The following is a 23,855-nucleotide window of genomic DNA, read 5'->3' as shown; positions in this document are numbered from 1 at the left end:
GGTAACGATGCTTCGTGGGCGACCGTTGTTGAGGTGTGCAGAAGGTCCCTGGTTCGCGCCCGGGGCGAGGGGACGGTTTAAAGTTATACTGTTACACATAGGTAAAAAACGTTTAAATAAAATAAATATAAATTCCATTTAGGATACTGTTTGTTTTGTCCACATAATTGAGGAAACAAAATTCTAATGATTTTATGATGGGCTGGTATGTATTTATTTAATTTTTTATAAAGAGGTCATCATGGACGAACACATTTAATAGGCATGACATTTAGACATGTGGCTATGAGCTCAAACCTGGATGATTTGTTAGTTTTTTTTATTTACGAAAAATTTGTTTTCTAGCCACGGAATTGTGTTACAGCTTTTTGCGCAATCTGTGGGCAGACGGTTTTCAGAAACGTTGGTTCACCTTTGCCCTTTCATTCGTAAGCAAACTAACCAATCAGATTGCACGTTATTGTAGCGTGGCTACTGGATGCGCATCGTGAAGTCAACATGGTGAGTATAGTGTATTGATAATATTGCCAAATGTTGTATTACTACTAATTTAAATCGGCTACTGTATGAAGCGTTTATCATAAACAATTGTTGTATGAATGGGTATAACCCACATAGCTATCTGTATTTAATTAATTTGGTGTGTTTCTGACCGCAATGTTGTTAGCCGGCTAGCTAGGTAACTTAGCTAGTAGCTAGCTAAACCAACAGTTAGCTAACTAGCATCTATTCCGCTAAAGTTAGCGTGCTGTTGTAAGGACACCTTTTTCATAAGCTAGCAAAAGTTAAACGAGGCAAGTGGCTAGCGACCTAATAATGTTATATGTGGAGGATTTAGACGTGTGTGGTGTGAACAAATCACGTGTAGTAGTAGCAACCATATACTTTGCCTGCTAACTAGCTTATAGCCAGCGAAACTAGCTATCTACAAGATGCAAGTAAGCATTGTGTATGCTGTTGTATAAATAGCCATTTAGCTAACTATGTATCTAGTTAGGAATGACTAAATGTACCTACTATCGACAGTGACATAATGGCAAGCAGACGCTTCAGCTTCTGCTTCAGCTATACCTAGTCGTGGACAGAACTGCGCCCGTGGAGTTGTCTAGTATTCGAACCTGGTTCTGTCCAGGGCTAGCTCCTTACCTAGCCCAATATGTAATAAATAGGCACGCTCCTTACCCAGACCACGATAAATTATTCAATAGAGAGAATAGCAAGAACAGAGATCACTGACATATTCAAAAAATAAATACATATAGGCATATGTAGCAAGATGTTATGGCACATACTAACAGCATGTGTTATGTAGCTAGTTACTTATATAATGTACAATATCAGTACTTGAATCAGAATGTCTTTATGTACCCTACATCAGTATGCCTCAGTTAAATGTTACTGTGCATAGCAGTAAAGGACAGATATGAGCCTTATAATAAAAGTTATAGTAGTAACTGTATTGGGCCTCTTGTTCATGTCCAGTCTTCAGATGATAATAATGGCCAGAGCCAAGCACCTTCTTTTGCTGGGGTCCCACCCTCAGGGATGCCACCGCCTTTTGTAAGTTGGTGTTGGAAAATCTTCACTGTGTTCCCAATGGCATCTCAAAATGGAGTTACACTGAGTGTGTTGAATCTCACAGCTTTGTTTTTCAATTTTCTCCTGTCTAGATGGGACCACCAGGAATGCCGCCTCATTATCCACCAATGGGAATGCCACCCATGGGACAGAGGCCTCCCAACATGGCTCCCATGCCACCTGGTATGATGCCGCCTGGCATGATGCCACCAATGGGAGGGCCACCGATGGGACAGGTGAGCCTACTATCAAGCTTAGATGTCCACTTGTAGTCCCAGAACATAGGCTAGACCTACAGATCAATCTTTTTTTTTTGTGTGGAATTTTCCAGTTTAGCTCTCAACAACCTAACTCACCAATATGTAGCCTCGTGTAATGGTTCAATTTTCATTAAATGGTAGCCTATTGATTTTGGCCTGAGACCTAGAAAATACAATGTTGGGGTGGGACAAGCTTTGGTTGACTTTCCAGTTACAGTACCTTCAGAAAGTATTCACACCTCTTTACCTTTTCCACATTTGATTGTTACAAATTGGGATTAAAATGGATTTAATTTAACTTTGTTTATGATCTACTCAAAATACTCATGTCAAAGTGGAAGATTTATTTTTATGTTTTTTTTTTATTTATTTTTTTAGATTAATGACACGAACACTAATATATCTTGATTAGATTGGTATTCAACCTCCTGAGTCAATACATGTTAGAATCACCTTTGGCAGTGATTACAGCTGTGAGTCTTTTTGGGTAAGTCTCTAAGAGTTGTGCACACGAGGATTGTACAATATTTGTCAAAACTGTAACTCTACTACTCTAGGACTATTCAATGTCATCTGGGAAAGCAACTCTAGTCTATATTTGTCCTTGTGTTTTAGGTTATTGTCTTGCTGAAAGGTGAATTTGACTCCCAGTGTCTGTTGGAAATTTGACTGAACCAGGTTTTCCTCTAGGATTTTGCCTGTGTTCAGCTCTATTCCACATCTTTGTATACCCCCCCAAAACTCCTTGGTCCTTGCCAATGACAAGCACATCCATAACGTGATTCAGCCACCACCATGAGTGAAAATATGAAGAGTGGTACTCAGTGTTGTTGGATTTGCCCCAAGCATGATGCTTTGTATTCAGGAACCCCAAAAATATTCCTGTGTTAGGTTAGTGGCTTATTGCAAACAGGATACATGTTTTGGAATATTTTTTATTCTTAACATGCCTTCTTTTCACTCTGTCATTTACATTAGTAATGTGGAGTAACTACAATGTTGTTGATCCATCCTCAGTTTTCTTCTATCGCAGCCATTAAACTCTGTGACTTTTAAAATCACCATTAACCTTATGGTGAAATCCCTCAGTTGTTTTCTTCCTGTCCAGCAACTGCGTTAGGAAGGACGCCTGTATCTTTGTAGTGACTGACTGGCTGTACTGATACACCATCCGAAGCGTAATTAATAACTTCACCAGGCTCAAAGTGATGTTTAGTGTCTGCTTTTTGTGTGGGGTACAGAGATGGGGTAGTGAAATCAAATCAAAGTTTATTTGTCACGTGCGCTGAATACAACCTTACAGTGAAATGCTTACTTACTGGCTCTAACCAATAGTGCAAAAAAGGTATTAGGTGAACAATAGGTAAGTAAAGAAATAAATCAACAGTAAAAAGACAGGCTATAAAAGTAGCGAGGCTACATACAGGCACCGGTTAGTCAGGCTGATTGAGGTAGTATGTACATGTAGATATGGTTAAAGTGACTATGCATATATGATGAACAGTAGCAGTAGTGTAAAAGAGGGGTTGGCGGGTGGTAGTCATTCAAAAATCATGTTAACCACTATTATTGCGCACAGTGAGTCCATACAACTTATTATTACTGCTGAACGTATTTAGGCTTGCCATAACAAATGGGTTGTGTCGTGTCTCTGACTTCTTTAATGGCAAGCAGACCTTTCGGTTACTAGTCCAACGCTCTAACTGCTAGGCTACCCTGCCGCCCAGGGTGGAGCGGCTATACCTAATATCAGTCTAATATATATGTTGTAAAATTCTGTACGAACCCAGCCTTTACTATGAATCATCCATACACGAACTGGCTCAAGTATTTATTTACTAACTAATTAAACCATTACAGAATATACATTATACAGTAAATACCATTCCTAGTGGACTAAACAAAAACAGTTTGGTTATAACACGATAGATTCAGAGAGAAGAGAAGGGGGTTTTGGAAGGAAGACTAAGGAACGTGGGTCTCTATCGGACCTGGGAAGCTATGCTCACATAAATACATATGCCACTAACGATAGCTCATTCGGAAAAGCAATGCATTGAATTTACGTGAAGCTGGCTTCGATAGGAGCTGGTGAAGTGAGGCTCTGGTTTGCCCAGTCGATGGGCACAAATCGTCCTTTGTGGAATTTCCCGGGTCATCGTTTGAGAGGTTCATCTCACTCTGGAGATGCTTCTGTGTCGGTCAGTGTTCTCATACTAGATTTGCGCATATGTTCAACTGCAGTCTCATATATGCTAGTTTAGTATGCACTTCTTCTTTTAGGTGATGAATAGTTCAGAGTTCATACCATTTCATGTGTGGAGCAAGCTCTCACGTTTCCTGGAATGTAGAGTTGAAATTAGAATGATCCCTTTTAAACGTGAGGGCAAGTCCTCACGGTATTTATAACTGACGTGACTTTGGGACAAGGGGCTTTTATAGAAATGTAGAAAAGGGGTTGGTTCATCATTTCCAACCAATGCCTGTTCACTTGGGCCTGGCCACTGGCTGGACACGAGTTACCATTAAAACAAACCATTTTCATTTTAGAAGACTTAAATCGCATTGTAATCTTTTCAATTGTATTCTTATACTTCGTTAGACATTTTATCCTACATTCAGATGCAAGCCTCAACTGAGGAACTTGTTTAAACAGAGTTAGGGTAATGTGGCTGAATTGTCTTTTCATGAGGTCACAAACATGAAACAAAACGGACCGGGTCGTAGCTGGCTTCTCCATCGATCGTTTCCACATTCTCTAAATTAGGAATAATGTTTAATTCTCCAATTCGGGGAGGTAGGAGTATTTGGCAGGAGAGTCCCTTTGTCTTACTGTGACACTCTCCATACTGCATGTTGCAAGAGAGAAGAGAGAATTTATGACGCTGTTGTAAAGTCGTAAAACTGCCCACTCCTAACGAGAGGGGGGGTTCACATCTCTGCTACAGGGCCAGCTTCATGACAGTTGAATACTTATAATAATTGAATTGACTCGACATTTCAGCTTTCAATTTTTTTATGAATTAGTAAAGATTTCAAAAAACATTATTCCATTGAGCTATTGTTTGTATAGATCAGTGGCACAATCTAAATTTATCCCATTTTAAATTCAGTCTAACACAACAAAATGTGGAAAATGTGAAGGGGTGTGAATACTTTCTGAAGGCACTGTATGCAGGCTAAATTAGAAATGTACATGGCTAGATCATTCTTATACAGTGGGGCAAAAAAGTATTTAGTCAGCCACCAATTGTGCAAGTTCTCCCATTTAAAAAGATGAGAGAGGCCTGTAATTTTCATCACAGGTACGCTTCAACTATGACAGAGAAAATTAGAGAAAAAAATCCAGAAAATCACATTGTAGGATTTTTAATGAATTTATTTGCAAATTATGGTGGAAAATAAGTATTTGGTCACCTACAAACAAGCAAGATTTCTGGCTCTCACAGACCTGTAACTTCTTCTTTAAGAGGCTCCTCTGTCCTCCACTCATTGCCTGTATTAATGGCACCTGTTTGAACTTGTTATCAGTATAAAAGACACCTGTCCACAACCTCAAACAGTCACACTCCAAACTCCACTATGGCCAAGACCAAAGAGCTGTCAAAGGACACCAGAAACACAATTGTAGACCTGCACCATGCTGGGAAGACTGAATCAGCAATGGGTAAGCAGCTTGGTTTGAAGAAATCAACTGTGGGAGCAATTATTAGGAAATGGAAGACATACAAGACCACTGATAATCTCTCTCGATCTGGGGCTCCACGCAAGATCTCACCCCGTGGGGTCAAAATGATCACAAGAACGGTGAGCAAAAATCCCAGAACCACACGGGGGGACCTAGTGAATGACCTGCAGAGAGCTGGGACCAAAGTAACAAAGCCTACCATCAGTAACACACTACGCCGCCAGGGACTCAAATCCTGCAGTGCCAGACGTGTCCCCCTGCTTAAGCCAGTACATGTCCAGGCCCGTCTGAAGTTTGCTAGAGAGCATTTGGATGATCCAGAAGAAGATTGGGAGAATGTCATATGGTCAGATGAAACCAAAATATAACTTTTTGGTAAAACCTCAACTCGTCGTGTTTGGAGGACAAAGAATGCTGAGTTGCATCCAAAGAACACCATACCTACTGTGAAGCATGGGGGTGGAAAATCATGCTTTGGGGCTGTTTTTCTGCAAAGGGACCAGGACGACTGATCCGTGTAAAGGAAAGAATGAATGGGGCCATGTATCGTGAGATTTTGAGTGAAAACCTCCTTCCATCAGCAAGGGCATTGAAGATGAAACGTGGCTGGGTCTTTCAGCATGACAATGATCCCAAACACACCGCCCGGGCAACGAAGGAGTGGCTTCGTAAGAAGCATTTCAAGGTCCTGGAGTGGCCTAGCCAGTCTCCAGATCTCAACCCCATAGAAAATCTTTGGAGGGAGTTGAAAGTCCGTGTTGCCCAGCAACAGCCCCAAAACATCACTGCTCTTGAGGAGATCTGCATGGAGGAATGGGCCAAAATACCAGCAACAGTGTGTGAAAACCTTGTGAAGACTTACAGAAAACGTTTGACCTCTGTCATTGCCAACAAAGGGTATATAACAAAGTATTGAGATAAACTTTAGTTATTGACCAAATACTTATTTTCCACCATAATTTGCAAATAAATTCATTAAAAATCCTACAATGTGATTTTCTGGATTTTTTTCTCTCATTTTGTCTGTCATAGTTGAAGTGTACCTATGATGAAAATTACAGGCCTCTCATCTTTTTAAGTGGGAGAACTTGCACAATTGGTGGCTGACTAAATACTTTTTTGCCCCACTGTATATACAGTTGAAGTCGGAAGTTTACATACACCTTAGCCAAATTCATTTAAACTCAGTTTTTCACAATTCCTGACATTTAATCCTAGTGAAGATTCCCTGTCTTTATGTCAGTTAGGATCACCACTTTATTTTAAGAATGTGAAATGTCAGAATAATAGTAGAGAGAATGATTTTATTTAGGCTTTTATTTCTTTCATCACATTCCCAGTGGGTCAGAAGTGTACATACACTCAATTCGTATTTGGTAGCATTGCCTTTAAATTGTTTAACTTGGGTCAAATGTTTTGGGTAGCCTTTCACAACCTTCCCACAATAAGTTGGGTGAATTTTGGCCCATTCCTCCTGACAGAGCTGATGTAACTGAGTCAGGTTTGTAGGCCTCCTTGGTCGCACACGCTTTTTCAGTTCTGCCCACAACTTTTCTATGGGATTGAGGTCAGGGCTTTGTGATGGCCACTCCAATACCTTGACTTTGTTGACAACTTTGGAAGTATGCTTGGGGTCATTGTCCATTTGGAAGACCCATTTGCGACCATGCTTTAACTTCGTGACTGATGTCTTGATGTTGCTTCAATATATCCACAACATTTTCCTGCCACATGATGCCGTCAATTTTGTGAAGTGCACCAGGCCCTCCTGCAGCAAAGCACCCCCACAACATGATGCTGCCACCCCCGTGCTTCACGGTTGGGATGGTGTTCTTCGGCTTGCAAGCCTCCACCTTTTTCCTCCAAACATAACGATGGTCATTATGGCCAAACAGTTCTATTTTTGTTTCATCAGATCAGAGGACATTTATCCAAAAAGTACGATCTTTGTCCCCATGTGCAGTTGCAAACCGTAGTCTGGCTTTTTTATGGCGGTTTTGGAGCAGCCTTTCATGTTATGTCTATAGGACTTGTTTTACTGTAGATATAGATACTTTTGTACCTGTTTCCTCCAGCATCTTCACATGGTCCTTTGCTGCTGTTCTGGGATTGAGTTGCACATATCGCACTGAAGTACGTTCATCTCTAGGAGACAGAGCGCGCCTCCTTCCTGAGCGGTATGATGGCTGCGTGGTCCCATGATGTTTATACTTGCATACTATTGTTTGTACAGATGAATGTGGTACCTTCAGGCATTTGGAAATTGCTCCCAAGAATGAACCAGAGTTGTGGAGGTCTACAATTATTTTTCTGAGGTCTTGGCTGATTTCTTTTGATTTCCCCATGATGTCAAGCAAAGAGGCTCTGAGTTTGAAGGTAGGCCTTGAAATACATCCACAGGTACGCCTCCAATTGACTCAAATGATGTCAATTAGCCTATCAGACGCTTCTAAAGCCATGACATAATTTTTCTGGAATTTTCTAAGCTGTTTAAAAGCACAGTCAACTTAGTGTAAGTAAACTTCTGTCCCACTGGAATTGTGATACAGTTAAATAATCTCTCTGTAAACACTTGTTGAAAAATGACTTGTGTCATGCATAAAGTAGATGTCCTAACCGACTTAAAAAAAACTATAGTTTGTTAAAAAGAAATGTGTGGAGTGGTTGAAAAATTAGTTTTAGTGACTCCAACAAGTGTATGTAAACTTCCGACTTCAACTGTATTTGACATATTTCTGCTGCTTGGAAGAGAATAGGATCTTATGCAGAAAAATATGTTGGTAGGACAAGGCTATGTATGTTTGTGCACATGGAATTCAGTGATCTATGTTTACTATAGTTTAATGAGGCAATACAAATGTGATGTGACTTAAATTAAGGGGCATTTAGTTTAACTAAATTAGCACTCACTTTTTGTCATTTTGACAATAACTAGACAATCATTATTCAAATTACAAACGTTTGCTTTAGGCTTTTAGTAAAAATGATTAAGACTAGACTAAATCTTACAAATAGTGCCAAACTTAACACTGGCGTTGGCACACATATTTCAATCACTTTGGTTATACTACTTGCAGTCATCATATGCGATTCCATTATCCGGATGAAAAGGGTGTGATCCAGGATGTGTCTGATCCAGCTGCCTGCCTGAGAAATAGGGCTCAGGAGGTGGCGAGGAGCTGCAGATTGTAGCGTCACTGCTTCAGAGTACAAGCCGTAGCTCGATTCGCTCTGTAAATGACTGTCAGGCGTCTCTCACTGTGTATTAATACCCAGCGTGCGCCAGGCGGGAGGGAAATTAACGGGTCAGATGAATATTTCATGATACTCTTTTATTAGATGCAAGGCATGATGCCACCTATGATGCCCGGGATGATGATGCCACATCGCATGCCAGCTGCGACGATGCAGCCAACAGGACCGGTAAACTGACTCGCCTTACTGTTCTGCTTCACACTTTAAAAATAGAGCCCGCAAGCTGTCACGACTGACATTAGCATAACTAACACGGCAAAGTGTAGGAACACTTACCAATATAGGCATAGGCCACCAATATAGAGGGATTAATATATGCATCACACAACCTGAATGTGTACATCCCATCTCCATATTAAGTATACACTCCTCATTATAAAAATGTAATTAAGCGACTTATTTTCCTCTTTGAATCTACATGTACACTTTATTTCTTCATTTAAGACAATACAACATTGGTTGTTTCTTCCTCGTGTATTCCTGCCACAACAATCTATTATCAAATGATTATTTGGTGTTGTGTTAGGAAGAGTATTTCTGTTTGTTTTCTTTGGATCAATGCTATCTCAAACCAATACCATTTGTATCTCAGTAGACATTCAAAGGGACAATATCATTTCAATCTTAAATTGGAGAAAAGGAAAAACACCTTGTTTAATGGAACATTTCCAGTAGATGGTTGAGTGAGTTATGAAAGGGTTCTCTACGTTTTAGTCTGTTTAACTTTCGACAGCAGCCAGCTGTTTAACTCGATGCACTTAGAGCTGCCGAATAAACGTTTCACTTGTCAACTGGGATGCATCAAGTCTCCAGAGATGTTTGTCTTCACGTTAGAAGCTCAAGGCTACTTCATGTTAGAAGCTCAAAGGTACAGTGTTGTGTTGAAGAGCAACTGCCCCTAAAAACCAATGTCGCATCAATGAGTCAAGGATGTTATTATACAATAAAAATGTACTACAAAGTGTAAATAGGATCATTTTGTTCATAAAGTCAGCCTCATCCAAAACTGAGTTTTGTGAGACTTGTAGTTGTAACTGCATAACAACGTAAATTAAGGTTGGGTTTGTTTCAATTCTGCCCACAGCTGGCAGCACACAAGTAATCATCCATTCGGAATGCAGCTGCATGCGACTCGATCTTAATGCCTGTTGTAAATTTGGGTTGACTTTGGATATACTTATGGGGCAGTTAGAGACCATCTGTAAATTACACAATGTACATGGTACGATATGTTAATTTTAAATAGCTCCAAATTTCAGTTACTTAAAAACCTCAACCCAACTCTAAATTGTAGAAATGCATATGCATCGATTGAAAGCATTTAATGACAACTAAAAAGTGTGCCACACGAAAATATTGTCTCGATTACATTGTGTAATTTATTGACGGCCCCTTAACTAGCCCCAGAGAGAGGTTATTCAAAGTCAAAACAACTTTGCTTCAGACTTTCCGGCTGAAGCGAATTAGCTAAGCAATTTAGTTAACTCTTTCCACCTGCGAACACACACGAGACACCCACATGAAACCACACCGGCAAGTGCAGTTTTCCTTTTAATGAAGCAAATTTGGGTCATAATAATTTTGTTAACTAATGAAGATATCTCTTCCACAGCCTGGAGTGGACACAACTGGTAAGGCTTGAAACAACATATTCTTGAATAAAATACAAATAAATTGATAATCTGAGTGATTTTAATGATTTGTAATTATTGCATTGTTTTCTTTTATAGTCACCGCTGTGCCTGGAACAGTTGTAAGTACAACCTATTTTCTGTGGATAAGTTAATTTAGTGTAATGATTCTAGCACTATCAAAATTACCGACCCTACTATAATATATCTGTTGTTCAACAGGGTACCACAAATGGCTCGCCACAGGATGACCAACCAAAGAATGTTAGTGAACATGTCTTTAAGTGGAAGCCTTTACTTTTCCTGACCTCAAATGAACCATTGTTTTCTGTCCAAAAGATATAGCCTTAAAGGAAAGATTCACCCATTTTGAATGTTATATTGTTTTTGTGCGGCTCTGCGCGATGTTCTGTCGATTCCCGGGGTCATTTCATGTTTTCATGTATATCTGAGCTATTGCCGTTCAAGCAGGCAGAAATTCAGACGTTTATGACAAGTTTTGCATAATACGAATAGCTCAGATACACATGAAAACATGAAATTATCCCAGGAAATCGATGATACATCACTCAGAGATCCACAAAAAAATTATTAAACACTCAATGGGTGAATCTTTCCTTTAAAAACGTTCAGACTTACTGCTTTAAGGCTTTGAAATATAATAACTTCCTTGGAAATTTAGAATTTTTATCACAGTGCCACCTGTTGTCGAGTGCTTAAGGCAAAGTGTTGTCATCCTCAGAAGTCTGTGTGGACAGAACATAAGTCTCTGGATGAGAAGACCTACTACTACAACACAGAGACCAAGCAGTCTTCCTGGGAAAAGCCCGACGACCTGAAATCTCCTGCAGAAGTAAGGCCACACACATAATGGATGCGTCCCAAATGATACCCTATTCCCATAGAGCTCTGGTCAAAAGTAGTGCGCTATATAGGGAAAGGGTGCCATTTGGGACACACACCACTATCCTTCCCACACTGTTTTTGCATTAACAGTAGAGGACATTCCCAGACTCTAGCTACTGCCACAATTTGTCCCCACTGTATTGTGGAGCGTTTTTAAATGTACTGTTTTCACTTTGTGTTTTGCAGCAAATGCTGTCTAAATGCCAATGGAAGGAGTATAAATCAGACAATGGGAAGGCGTACTACTACAACTCCCACACTAAGGAGTCCCGGTGGACCAAACCCAAAGAGCTTGAAGATCTGGAAGGTGAGCCGGGCATTAATGATCCTTTTCTAATCTACTGGAGCGAACTGGGCCCGTATCCACAAAGCATCTCTGAAAAGTTCAAACCTGTTTTGAAACAAAAACAAAAAAGCTCCCAGCTCAGTGTAGGTTTTAGGATGGTGTTAAGACTCTGCCCAGACAAACTCTGAGCCAGGTGAAAAATCAACTCCTAAAAGTTTCTCAGCCGATATCACAACATTTTGAGGTACCGCAATGGAAAGATAGTGAGAACGCTCATTGACATTGTTGCAAGTGACGGTGAACCAATCGCGATGAAGCATCGCCAGCTGTAAACTCTATAGCACACTTCAGACAACCGCGGTGAATGTGACTACATCAAACGGTGCAATGTTAAGTGAATAACATGATGTAAGTCATTGAAAGAAGCTGATTTGTTTATTAGCCTAGTGGGTATAAGTATTAGGCATATCATGTGAAATTGGCCTTGTGAAATCATTGTCAAAAGCGCTAGAGATACTGTTGCATGTACAGTACATTCGGAAAGTGTTGCTGCACTGCTATTTTCAGGTCTCTCCAAGAGATGTTCGATCCGGTTCAGCTCTGGCTGGGTCACTCAAGGACATTCAGAGACTTGTACAGAAGCTACTCCTGTGTTGTCTTGGCTGTGTGCTTAGGGTCGTTGTCCTGTTGGAAGTTGAACCTTCACCCCAGTCTGAGGTCCTGAGCAGGTTTTCATCAAGGATCTCTCTGTACTTTGCTCCTTTCATCTTTGCCTCGATTCTGACTAGTCTCCCTGTCCCTGCTGCTGAAAAATATCCCCACAGCATGATGCTGCCACCACCATGCTTCACCGTAGGAATGGTGCCAAGTTTCTTCCAGACGTAACGCTTGGCATTCAGGCCAAAGAGTTCAGTCTTGGTTTCATCAGACCAGAGAATCTTGTTTCTCATGGTCTGAGAGCCCTTTAGGTGCCTTTTAGCAAACTCCAAGCAGGCTGTCATGTGCCTTTTACTGAGGAATTGCTTCCGTCTGGCCACTCTGCCATAAAGGCCTGATTGGTGGAGTGCTGCAGAGATGGTTGTCCTTCTTGAAGGTTCTCCTATCTTCATAGAGGAACTCTGGAGCTCTGTTAGAGGGACCATCGGGTGCTTGGTCACCTCTCTGACCAAGGCCCTTCTCCCCCAGGCAGCCAGCTCTAGGAAGAGTCTTGGTGGTTCCAAAATTCTTCCATTTAAGAATGGAGGCCATCTGCAGAAATGTTTTGGTACCCTTCCCCAGATCAGTGCCTCGACACAATCCTATCTCGGAGCTCTACGGACAATTCCTTAGACCTCATGGTTTGGTTTTTGCTCTGACATGCACTGTCAACTGTGGGACCTTTTTTATATAGACAGGTTTGTGCCTTTCTAAATCATGTCCAATCAATTTAATTTGGCAAAGGTAGACTCCAATTAATTTGTAGAAACATCTTAAGGATGATCAATGGAAACAGGATGCACCTGATCTCAATTTCGAGTCTCATAGCAAAGAGCCGTTTAAATAAAGGTTAAATTTAAATAAAACCTTCTTTTTAATTTTTTTTTTTTTATGTCAAAACATTTATTTTTTAGCAACTCCAAAGCAATTGCGTGTAGGGCAGAAACCACTGACTCGCTGCACATTTCTATTATCAAGACGCCTGCTGTAACTGGTTAGGACAGCTCATGATGTGTCCTAAATATCTGTCAACTAGGTGTGACTCTTACTGCTACCCATAAGAGTAGGAGTAAAATGTCTCTTCTCAGCACTTACGACCAATTTTCTACTCGTAAGACGCTTTGTGGATACGGGCCCTGGCCAGGGGATGCATTTACTCATCCTTTAGACCATTGTAAATGGCAGCGGTGTCATCAATGGATATTAACAGCTATTGGTAATGATAGGTCAGCCAGCACTTTGCACAAACTCCTCTTAATGCAGAAGTATCCTGCGTATGCATTGTTAACATGCGTTTCTCTCTTTTTTTTAGCCATGATAAAAGCTGAGGAGAATGGGTAAGAGCTGCTTATTATTACCAGTGCTCAACAAACATTGTTGCCAAAGCATTTTACTTTGTATCACAGCCAATTACTTTTTAGAGCATAAAATATCTTTGTAGATGACGGAACACATTAGCTTCATCAAATGATATTTAAAAAAAAAAATCCTTTTCATATTTTGATCTATTATTTACAGATATATTTGAATGGAATGACCAAATTATTTTTGACATATTTGAGAGGCACTCTCCTGTTATGTCTAACAACAACCTGGTGGATGATGCTGTATGAAGGTCCACCGTCAATAATAACCAAACTGATTACAGGATGGCGGAGGTAGGTGCTCCTGGCACTGTCATCACCCCCAACCTTCAGCTCGACAGCGCTGCTTCGATGGCGACCATGATGATGGAAATGCCGGCCATGAGGCCAGCTACAATCGTCTCGGTGGAACAGATGTCCCTGGTGCCCATGCTTGTAGCTGAGGTCAGCGCTGACTCGCCTGTCAACTCCACAGAGGACTTGGTCAGCATGGAGGTTTCAGCCAGGTTGGTACTACAGACAGACCCTTTAACCCCAGAGAGTTTAGAGACGGGCTCCCAGCACGGGCTTACAATGAACTCACCAGGAATAGCAAGAAAGCACTGACCTTTTTACCTATTTCCCCATCTCGTATTTAATCTATGTCTGCCAATAAAACTTCAAAATACCCCCCCCAAAATATTTTCAAAATAACACTATCAGACTACCAAAAACCTGATGTTGTTTTTATCTTAGGACAATGTTAAGGTCTTTCTCTTCCTTTCTGTCTTTCTTTTCTTTAGTAATGACGCCTCAAAAGAGGAGAGGCCAGAGCTAGTGAAGAAAACGTACAAGTGGAACACGAAAGAAGAGGCCAAGCAGGCCTTCAAAGAGCTCCTGAAGGAGAAGGTGAGCATTCCAGATGGGTTTTCATTACTCTCCGGCTGCTCAGTCGGGGCTCCTGCATGAATCATCAGCATGCATCATCTCAATGATCGTTTCGAAATTACATCAATACAACGCGCGCATAAAGGCAAAGCACGGTCATCGACTGTGTCCATGAAGCCCCGCAGCCCTGCTAGCTAGCCACCATCATGACTCACACCCACACACTTCTGTCAGATGCACTCTCACTGGGTTTGTAAATAAGGTGCTCGAACGCGCTGTAATAAAGCTGGAGTGTCCTCCCGACCTAAAGATTGTTTACCAAAATGGCCCTCTTGGACTCTAATTAATCTCGCTCAGCGTGAGCACTCTCCGGTCTTTCGCATGATTGCTAAGCCTCGCCGCTCCTCCTGTTGCCATTGTGGCGACGGATGTGTTGTTTTTGACCAAGGTTGCTCAGCGTAGCTATATTTAGGTATTTTTAATTTGGCACACAACGCTCTCCTCTGAGATTGCTCCTTGCCGTTTCCCTGCGAGCTCTTAATGGCTCTGTCTTTGTGATTGGCGTTATTGGATGAAAGCACATGTCCGGATTAGGACAGCGGAGATTGACGTGCTCCACTGGATTAGAATAACTCTGGTTCTGTTTTGAAATAAGTCTATTCCCAGTTTAGTGCACTACTTTTGACCAGGGCCCATAGCCTAACTAGTGCATTACATAGGGAATAGGGTGCCATTTGGCGGGGAGGGGGGGCTGTGACGAGGCAAATGCATGCCCAGAAATAATCTGTTCAAAATGGATGGAGTCACTCTCTTGGAGACAGACGGACAAAAAGTCCACTTAACGTAAGCGTTTCTTTATATTATTGGCACTCCACCCGTCTTAACCCCCGCAACTATTAGTAATTAAGGAAAATGAATCGCCATGCCTGGAACAAGCCAGAGAATCGCATCACCACTGTTTGTTGCATCTTTCAGATAGGCTACACATGCATACGGGTTCCTCTACACGGGTGCATAGATTCAATACATGGGCTACTCCCAGCATAATCTATTGTTTGCTGTTGATGGAAATGTGAGCTGCCCTCATACACAGTTTTGCTATATATGAGCTGTGATGCAGATTATACAGCTGGGTTGATTTGTGTTGACTGGAGTACTTTATATATTAATCAAATCTTAATGCTCGATATACTCTTTTTGCATTTCAGGGCGTTTCATCCAATGCATCTTGGGAACAAGCCATGAAAATGATCATCAATGACCCACGCTACAGGTACCCACCCACTTCCTCAGTTTTCTGATTTATGCTAATGTTCGTCCATGAATATTAAACACCGTCTCTAACCAGCTGTTTGTCCCTATTTCTCATTTGAAGTGCTCTGCCGAAATTAAGTGAGAAAAAGCAGGCCTTCAATGCTTACAAGGTGCAGACGGAGAAAGAGGAGAAGGAGGAGACTAGGATCAAGTACAAGGAGTCCAAGGAAACGTATCAGCGATTTTTGGAAAACCACGAGAAAATGACATCTACAACCAGATATAAGTAAGTACCTTTCTTGGCAAAGTCAAGTTGCGTCCCAAATGGTACCCTATTCCCTATATAATGCACTGCTTTTGACCAGGGCCCATAAGCATAGGGTGCCATTTGGGATGCAGGCCTCAGTCTTTATACTTCTACGTTTCTGTCATTGATATGTGCTTCCTAGAGTTGCTAATATGTGGAGATATTGAGATAATCAATAAAATTATATACATTTAAAAAAAGTTATTTAAGCAATAAGGCCAGAGGGAGTGTGGTATATGGCCAATATACAACGGCTAAGGGCTGTTCTCAGGCACGATGCATTATAAACTGGGTGGTTCAAACCCTGAATGCTGATTGGCTGACAGCTGTGGTATATCAGGACGTATACCACGGGTATGACAAAACATATATATTTTTTACTCTTCTAATTTCATTGGTAACCAGTTTATAACTAGGTTTGATGTTTGGGCTCCTGAGTGGCGTAGCACTGCATCTCAGTGCTAGAGGCGTCTCTGCAGACCCTGGTTCGATTCCAGGCTGTATCACAACCGGCCGCGATTGGGATTCCCATAGGGCGGCGCACAATTGGCCCAGCGTTGCCGGGGTAGGCCGTCATTGGAAATAAGAATTTGTTCTTAACTGACTTGCCAGTTAAATAAAGGTAAAATAATAATAATAGCAATAAGGCACCTCGGGGGTTTGTGGTATATGGCCAATATACCAGACTTATTATTAGCAGGGGGGAAAAAATGTTTTATTGTCACGTACACCGGATAGGTGCAGTGAAGTGTGTTGTTTTACAGGCTCAGCCATAGTAGCACGGCGCCCCTGGAACAAATGAGGGTTTAAGTGCCTTGCTCAAGGGCACATCCACAGATGTTTTCACCTCTTCGGCTCGGGTATTCGAACCAGTGACCTTTTTGTTACTGGCCCATCGCTCTAACTGTTAGGCTACCTGCCGCCTGACAAACCCTAATAGATGAGTAAACACTAGTAGTACACAGACAGAATAAATCAGAGGCAGATTGGCGTCTGAACTTCCCCATCCATCCCTAAAACAAAACATTGCTTTATCAGATAGGTTGTAGCATTTTGACTTCCCCTGCATGTGAATCCACCACATTACCATGCAGGCTCTCGCTCTCTCTCCCCCTACTCGCTCGCTCTCCCCCTACCCCTCTCCTGTCTGTCTTCCCGGGTGTGAAAGTCACTGACATGGCTCCAGGCGAAGTGATCGACCTTGACAACCAGCCAGTTTGGAGGCCACAGGCTGGTGTTGTCGCGGCGACTCGATGTTGTGTGTGCACGCTGGCCTGGCCTAAGACGAACAGCTGGGGGGTGGTGACATCAGGGTCGTCTGACTGTGTCGTCATTCCTTTTCATGTTGTTAGGACCCACTCATTCTAGAAATACTACTACTCTGCTGGCCCAATGGTAGCATGGAGATAATGAACTTGATATGGTTTCACCGCGTCGTGACGTATTTTGAATACACGTTTCTTCTCATGAAGAATTGTAGGCAAATTTTATGTCTTGTAAAAGTTTAAATTCAAATTGTCCTTTTTTTGGACAATTGTAATCATCTCTAACAATTGCAGCAGTGCTTTGAGCTGGGGGAGCAGCAATAGGGATGGTTTTAGCCTGTGTAATGCTGCCCCCGTGGGGAGCAAAGTGTCATTGCATTTGGAGTCTGGATTTCCAATTTATTCCTTACTGATTTTGGGAATCTTGCAAATGGGATATCTGACAACCTGGGAATTTTAGGAAAGTTAGCGGAAGTGAGCGTTTTTTTGTTTTTTTTTATCGAGAGAGAGAGGGAGGTATGTAAAAAAAAAAAAAAAAAAGTTAGACAAACTTAGATTTTTTTGGCAGTGACATATACAGAATGCTACCCTAAACAAAACCTTCACTCCAAATCAAAACTCCAAACCTACAACCTGATTTTGGACGGAATTGCCTGGAATTATCTGGAATGCTTCCTACACGCAAGGATTATTATTCCCAAACTACACGGCAAATGCTCAGGGAAACAAACAGAAACCTGAAAACACCATCCAACCCGGGAGCTGAGTGAGTAATGTTTAGTCTGAAGCAATTTTTCACTTTCAAAAGTCAAGAAAAATACATTACAAGGATATACACTGCTCAAAAAAATAAAGGGAACACTAAAATAACACATCCTAGATCTGAATGAATGAAATATTCTTATTAAATACTTTTTTCTTTACATAGTTGAATGTGCTGACAACAAAATCACACTAAAATTATCAATGGAAATCAAATTTATCAACCCATGGAGGTTTGGATTTGGAGTCACACTCAAAATTAAAGTGGAAAACCACACTACAGGCTGATCCAACTTTGATGTAATGTCCTTAAAACAAGTCAAAATGAGGCTCAGTAGTGTGTGTGGCCTCCACGTGCCTGTATGACCTCCCTACAACGCCTGGGCATGCTCCTGATGTGGCGGATGGTCTCCTGAGGCATCTCCTCCCAGACCTGGACTAAAGCATCCGCCAACTCCTGGACAGTCTGTGGTGCAACGTGGCGTTGGTGGATGGAGCGAGACATGATGTCCCAGATGTGCTCAATTGGATTCAGGTCTGGGGAACGGGCGGGCCAGTCCATAGCATCAATGCCTTCCTCTTGCAGGAACTGCTGACACACTCCAGCCACATGAGGTCTAGCATTGTCTTGCATTAGGAGGAAACCAGGGCCAACCGCACCAGCATATGGTCTCACAAGGGGTCTGAGGATCTCATCTCGGTACCTAATGGCAGTCAGGCTACCTCTGGCGAGCACATGGAGGGCTGTGCGGCCCCCCAAAGATATGCCACCCCACACCATGACTGACCCACCGCCAAACCGGTCATGCTGGAGGATTTTGCAGGCAGCAGAACGTTCTCCACGGCGTCTCCAGACTCTGTCACGTCTGTCACGTGCTCAGTGTGAACCTGCTTTCATCTGTGAAGAGCACAGGGCGCCAGTGGCGAATTTGCCAATCTTGGTGTTCTCTGGCAAATGCCAAACGTCCTGCACGGTGTTGGGCTGTAAGCACAACCCCCACCTGTGGACGTCGGGCCCTCATACCACCCTCATGGGGTCTGTTTCTGACCGTTTGAGCAGACACATGCACATTTGTGGCCTGCTGGAGGTCATTTTGCAGGGCTCTGGCAGTGCCCCTCCTGCTCAAAGGCGGAGGTAGCGGTCCTGCTGCTGGGTTGTTGCCCTCCTACGGCCTCCTCCACGTCTCCTGATGTACTGGCCTGTCTCCTGGTAGCGCCTCCATGCTCTGGACACTACGCTGACAGACACAGCAAACCTTCTTGCCACAGCTCGCATTGATGTGCCATCCTGGATGAGCTGCACTACCTGAGCCACTTGTGTGGGTTGTAGACTCCATCTCATGCTACCACTAGAGTGAAAGCACCGCCAGCATTCAAAAGTGACCAAAACATCAGCCAGGAAGCATAGGAACTGAGAAGTGGTCTGTGGTCACCACCTGCAGAACCACTCCTTTATTGGGGGTGTCTTGCTAATCGCCTATAATTTCCACCTGTTGTCTATTCCATTTGCACAACAGCATGTGAAATTTATTGTCAATCAGTGTTGCTTCCTAAGTGGACAGTTTGATTTCACAGAAGTGTGATTGACTTGGAGTTACATTGTGTTGTTTAAGTGTTCCCTTAATTTTTTTGAGCAGTGTATTTGACTTTATATGGACTGAAAGCTACCAAGCCTGCTAGGACAAAGAAATACAACTTCAATTATCACTGACGTGTGAAGCGAGAGGTGTCGAAGCCTTTGACCCCACCCAAACCCAGAGGCCTTGAAGCCCCCTCCTGCTGTTCAGAGACTGGCATTTTCTACAATAAATCTGCCTCCAGAAATAAAAGCTTCTCCCAAGTGGGTGTGACACCTACTCCCTTTGCCTGCTGCACTGCTGCTTGGATTCCACCTGGCGATCTGTTCACCGTCTGCCCTGGTTGCCCCTTCCTCTCTCCCGAGCTTTCACTCGCCTCCAGCACTGTTGGGGCCAGTGACTCTGAACTTACAATGGCTAGCCCCAAGTCGTTATATATTTGATTTATTTCTTGTGTATTTTGCTATTTACCTCATGACTCCTGCATGCTTTGTTGACTACGAACTTTCTTTACCCAACCGTGGGACAGACTATGTTTGTTCCCACACTCGGGACTCTGACTCTCCATTGGTTACACAGTCTTTTGGCCTCCCATCCCATTCTAACCATCTCTCGCCGGCTTTGTATTCATGTTACCTGATGAAATTGCTGTACAATATTTTCTTGTTGCCATCTGATGCACTTTCAGATGTCATAAATCAGCACTGCAGAGCTCTCCCTGTCCTATGCCGTGCCGTGATTGTATTACTGTTGATGATACTGGTATTGTACATGTACACCCTGGCCCATCTGCTGTTGCTAGCCACAATTCTGACTTGTGTTCTGATATCTGCTTCACTGATTTCTGCTCTTGTAAAAGCCTGGGTTTTCTGCACGTTAATACTAGAAGCTTATTACCTAAAATGGATCAATTGATGTGCTGCGATTTTTTTTATTGACTTGGTCAAAGCTTTTGATATGGTAGACCATTCCATTCTTGTGGGCCGGCTAAGGAGTATTGATATCTCTGAGGGGTCTTTGGCCTGGTTTGCTAACTACCTCTCTCAAAGAGTGCAGTGTATAAAGTCAGAAAATCTGCTGTCTCAGCCACTGCCTGTCACCAAGGGAGTACACAAAGGCTCAATCCTAGGCCCCACGCTCTTCTCAATTTACATCAACAACATATCTCAAGCAGTAGGAAGCTCTCTCATCCATTTATATGCAGATGATGCAGTCTTATACTCAGCTGGCCCCTCCCGGGATTTTGTGTTAAATGCTCTACAACAAAGCTTTCTTAGTGTCCAACAAGTGTCCAATAAGTTTCTCTACCCCTAACCTTGTTCTGAACACATACAAAAAAAAAGGTCATGTGGTTTGGTAAGAAGAATGCCCCTCTCCCCACAGGTGTTTACTACCTCTGAGGGTTTAAAGCTTGATGTAGTCACCTCATACAAGTATTTGGGAGTTTGGTTAGATGGTCCACTGTCCTTCTCTCAGCACATATCAAAGCTGCAGGCTAAAGTTAAATCTAGACGTGGTTTCCTCTATCGTAATCGCTCCTCTTTCACCTCAGCTGCCAAACTGACCCTGATTCAGATGACCATCCTACCCATGCTAGATTACGGAGACATAATTTATAGATCGGCAGGAAAGGGTGCTCTCGAGCGGCTAGATGTTCTTTACCACTCGGCCATCAGATTTGCCACCAATGCTCCTTATAGGACACATCACTGCACTCTATACTCCTCTGTATACTGGTCATCTCTGTATACCCATCGCAAGACCCACTGGTTGATGCTTATTTATAAAACCCTCTTAGGCCTCACTCCCCCCTCCCCCCTATCTGAGATATCTACTGCAGCCCTCATCCTCCACATACAACACCCGTTCTGCCCGTCACATTCTGTTAAAGGTCCCGAAAGCACACACATCTCTGGGTTGCTCCTCTTTTCATTTCGCTGCAGCTAGAGACTGGAACGAGCTGCAACAAACACTCAAACTGGACAGTTTTATCTCAATCTCTTCATTCAAAGACTCAATCACGGACACTCTTACTGACAGTTGTGGCTGCATTGCGTGATGTATGGTTGTCTCTACCTTCTTGCCCTTTGTGCTGTTGTCTGTGCCCAATAATGTTTGTTCCATGTGGTGCTGCTGCCATGTGGTGTTGCTGCCATGTTGTGTTGCTGCCTTGCTATGTTGTCGTCTTAGGTCTCTCTTTATGTAGTGTTCTCTCTTTTCGTGATGTGTGTTTTGTCTTTATTTTTGAATTTTTAATCCCAGCCCCCGTCCCCGCAGGAGGCCTTTTGGTAGGCCGTCATTGTAAATACGAATTTGTTCTTAACTGACTTGCCTTGTTAAATGAAAAATAATAATCATAAAAAAAAAAAAAAATGTATGACTGTGGTTGTCTCTTGTGTGTGAACCAGGAAAGCAGAGCAGATGTTTGCGGAGCTGGATGTGTGGAGCACCGTCCCAGAGAGGGACAGACTGGAGATCTATGAAGACGTCCTCTTCTACCTAGCCAAGAAGGAGAAGGTCAGTTTTATTGCCGTTAGGCTGCCTCTTTTGGGTATTTGGCATTTTATTAGGATCCCTAATTTAGCTGTTGCAAAAGCATCAGCTACTCTTCCTGGGGTCCACACAAGACATGAAACATGACATAATACAGAACATGAATAGACAACAGCTCAAGGACAGAACTACATAAATAACTAGTCTGCTGGGCTTGTTTTTTGGAGTGTGGTGTCACAACTACCAGTTTATTCTCTTCCATCTACATTCACTTTCACTTTGCAACATTTGATCCTATTTCTAATGAAACATTTCTATTTACAGAAGAAATGTAGTGCGAGAAAAATAATGTATTTGATCCCTAGCTGTCTGAAGAACGGAGTATTACTATCAGGGTTGGGATCAATTCCATTTCAATTCAGGAAGAAAAAATGTCTGTGTACTTCCTGAATCGAAATGGAATTGAACCCAACGCTGATTACTAAGGACATTATCTGTCGGAATGTGTTGACCGCCTCTTCACTCTAGTCTGTTCCATCGTTGTCGTGTGTGGGTTACAGGAGCAAGCCAAGCAGCTGAGGAAGAGGAACTGGGAGGCTCTGAAGAACATCCTGGACAACATGGCCAACGTGACGTACCGCACCACCTGGTCCGAGGCCCAGCAGTACCTTCTGGACAACCCCACCTTTGCAGAGGACGAGGAGCTCCAGAGTACGCGGCACACTCATTCATACTAACTGCATCCCAAATGGCACCCTATTCCCTACATAGTGCACTACTTTTGACCTGAGCCCTATATGGGACAGATTTCGGACACAACCTTTCTCAAGGCTCTGCGTTCATTTAACTAAGGCAGCAGAGCTGTTACTTGTGCGTCATAAAAACAAAAGGGGGGGGGGGTCTGTCTGTGAGTTTGAATAGGTGAACGACTGAACAGGCAGAGTAACTGAAGTTGGTGAACGACTGCCCTGTCCAGTCAGGAGCTGTGGTTTGCAGTGTGTGCCTGTGTAAAAGACTGACTCTGTTTGCTGTGTGAGTGCTCTGTTGACGTTCTCCCCTCTCTCTCTCTTTCTCTCCTCTTCTCTCCTTGTTTGCTTCAGACATGGACAAAGAGGATGCTCTGATCTGTTTCGAGGAGCACATCCGAGCGCTGGAGAAGGAGGAGGAGGACGAGAAGCAGAAGACACTGCTGAGGGAGAGGAGGAGACAGCGCAAGAACAGAGAGTCCTTCCAGGTGAGAAAGACGGGCCTCCTCTACCTCACCATGGAGCGTTTTGGGAACAGTGTACACGGTAGAGGATTATGATACAAACAATGCTAACACCATAGAATTATATATAGAACATTAGAATGGATATTGGTAGTCTAGCAACATGGTACGGATAATTTGGACCGTCTTGGTTCATTTTTAAAACGGATCAAAGGGAATTATAGGATTTCTACGACTAACACAGACTGAAGAAAAAGCCAAATAGTTTGTCAGACGTTTTGACTGTAATACTGTACTGAAAAAGTACAGGAAAATATATAAGTGAATTTTGCATGGGATGATCTCTCAGGGATGTCATTTATCTGGGTTGCGTTCCAAAAGATGCCCTATTTCCTTTTATATGGTGCACTATATAGGGAATATGGTTCCATTGGGACGTAGCCAAGTCATTTCAGT

General features: G+C 42.6%; 1 protein-coding gene across 4 annotated transcripts in view; it reads left to right on the top strand.

Annotated features, from left to right (window-relative positions):
- The first annotated feature begins 432 nt into the window (after positions 1–432).
- LOC120058224 (pre-mRNA-processing factor 40 homolog A-like) overlaps positions 433–23,855 on the top strand; it is a 35,594-nt gene continuing 12,171 nt past the window's right edge. For 2 of the 4 annotated variants that reach the window (XM_039006725.1, XM_039006724.1), the window contains exons 1-17: positions 445–501; positions 1,483–1,560; positions 1,671–1,814; positions 8,866–8,949; positions 10,394–10,412; positions 10,512–10,534; positions 10,635–10,676; positions 11,155–11,265; positions 11,505–11,625; positions 13,613–13,637; positions 13,949–14,170; positions 14,447–14,552; positions 15,740–15,804; positions 15,907–16,071; positions 22,105–22,213; positions 22,750–22,900; positions 23,290–23,423. In XM_039006725.1, the coding sequence (XP_038862653.1) occupies positions 499–501; positions 1,483–1,560; positions 1,671–1,814; positions 8,866–8,949; positions 10,394–10,412; positions 10,512–10,534; positions 10,635–10,676; positions 11,155–11,265; positions 11,505–11,625; positions 13,613–13,637; positions 13,949–14,170; positions 14,447–14,552; positions 15,740–15,804; positions 15,907–16,071; positions 22,105–22,213; positions 22,750–22,900; positions 23,290–23,423 (1,602 nt within the window). In that variant the 5' untranslated portion in view covers positions 445–498. Of the gene's footprint in view, positions 502–1,482; positions 1,561–1,670; positions 1,815–8,865; positions 8,950–10,393; positions 10,413–10,511; positions 10,535–10,634; positions 10,677–11,154; positions 11,266–11,504; positions 11,626–13,612; positions 13,638–13,948; positions 14,171–14,446; positions 14,553–15,739; positions 15,805–15,906; positions 16,072–22,104; positions 22,214–22,749; positions 22,901–23,289; positions 23,424–23,855 lie in introns of all 4 variants that reach the window. The other 2 variants (XM_039006726.1, XM_039006727.1) reach the window with 2 other exon arrangements.

The sequence above is a fragment of the Salvelinus namaycush genome, chromosome 13, assembly GCF_016432855.1.
Source record: "Salvelinus namaycush isolate Seneca chromosome 13, SaNama_1.0, whole genome shotgun sequence".
NCBI classification, from domain to species: Eukaryota; Metazoa; Chordata; class Actinopteri; order Salmoniformes; family Salmonidae; genus Salvelinus; species Salvelinus namaycush.
This window is presented reverse-complemented; position numbering and strand designations above follow the sequence as displayed.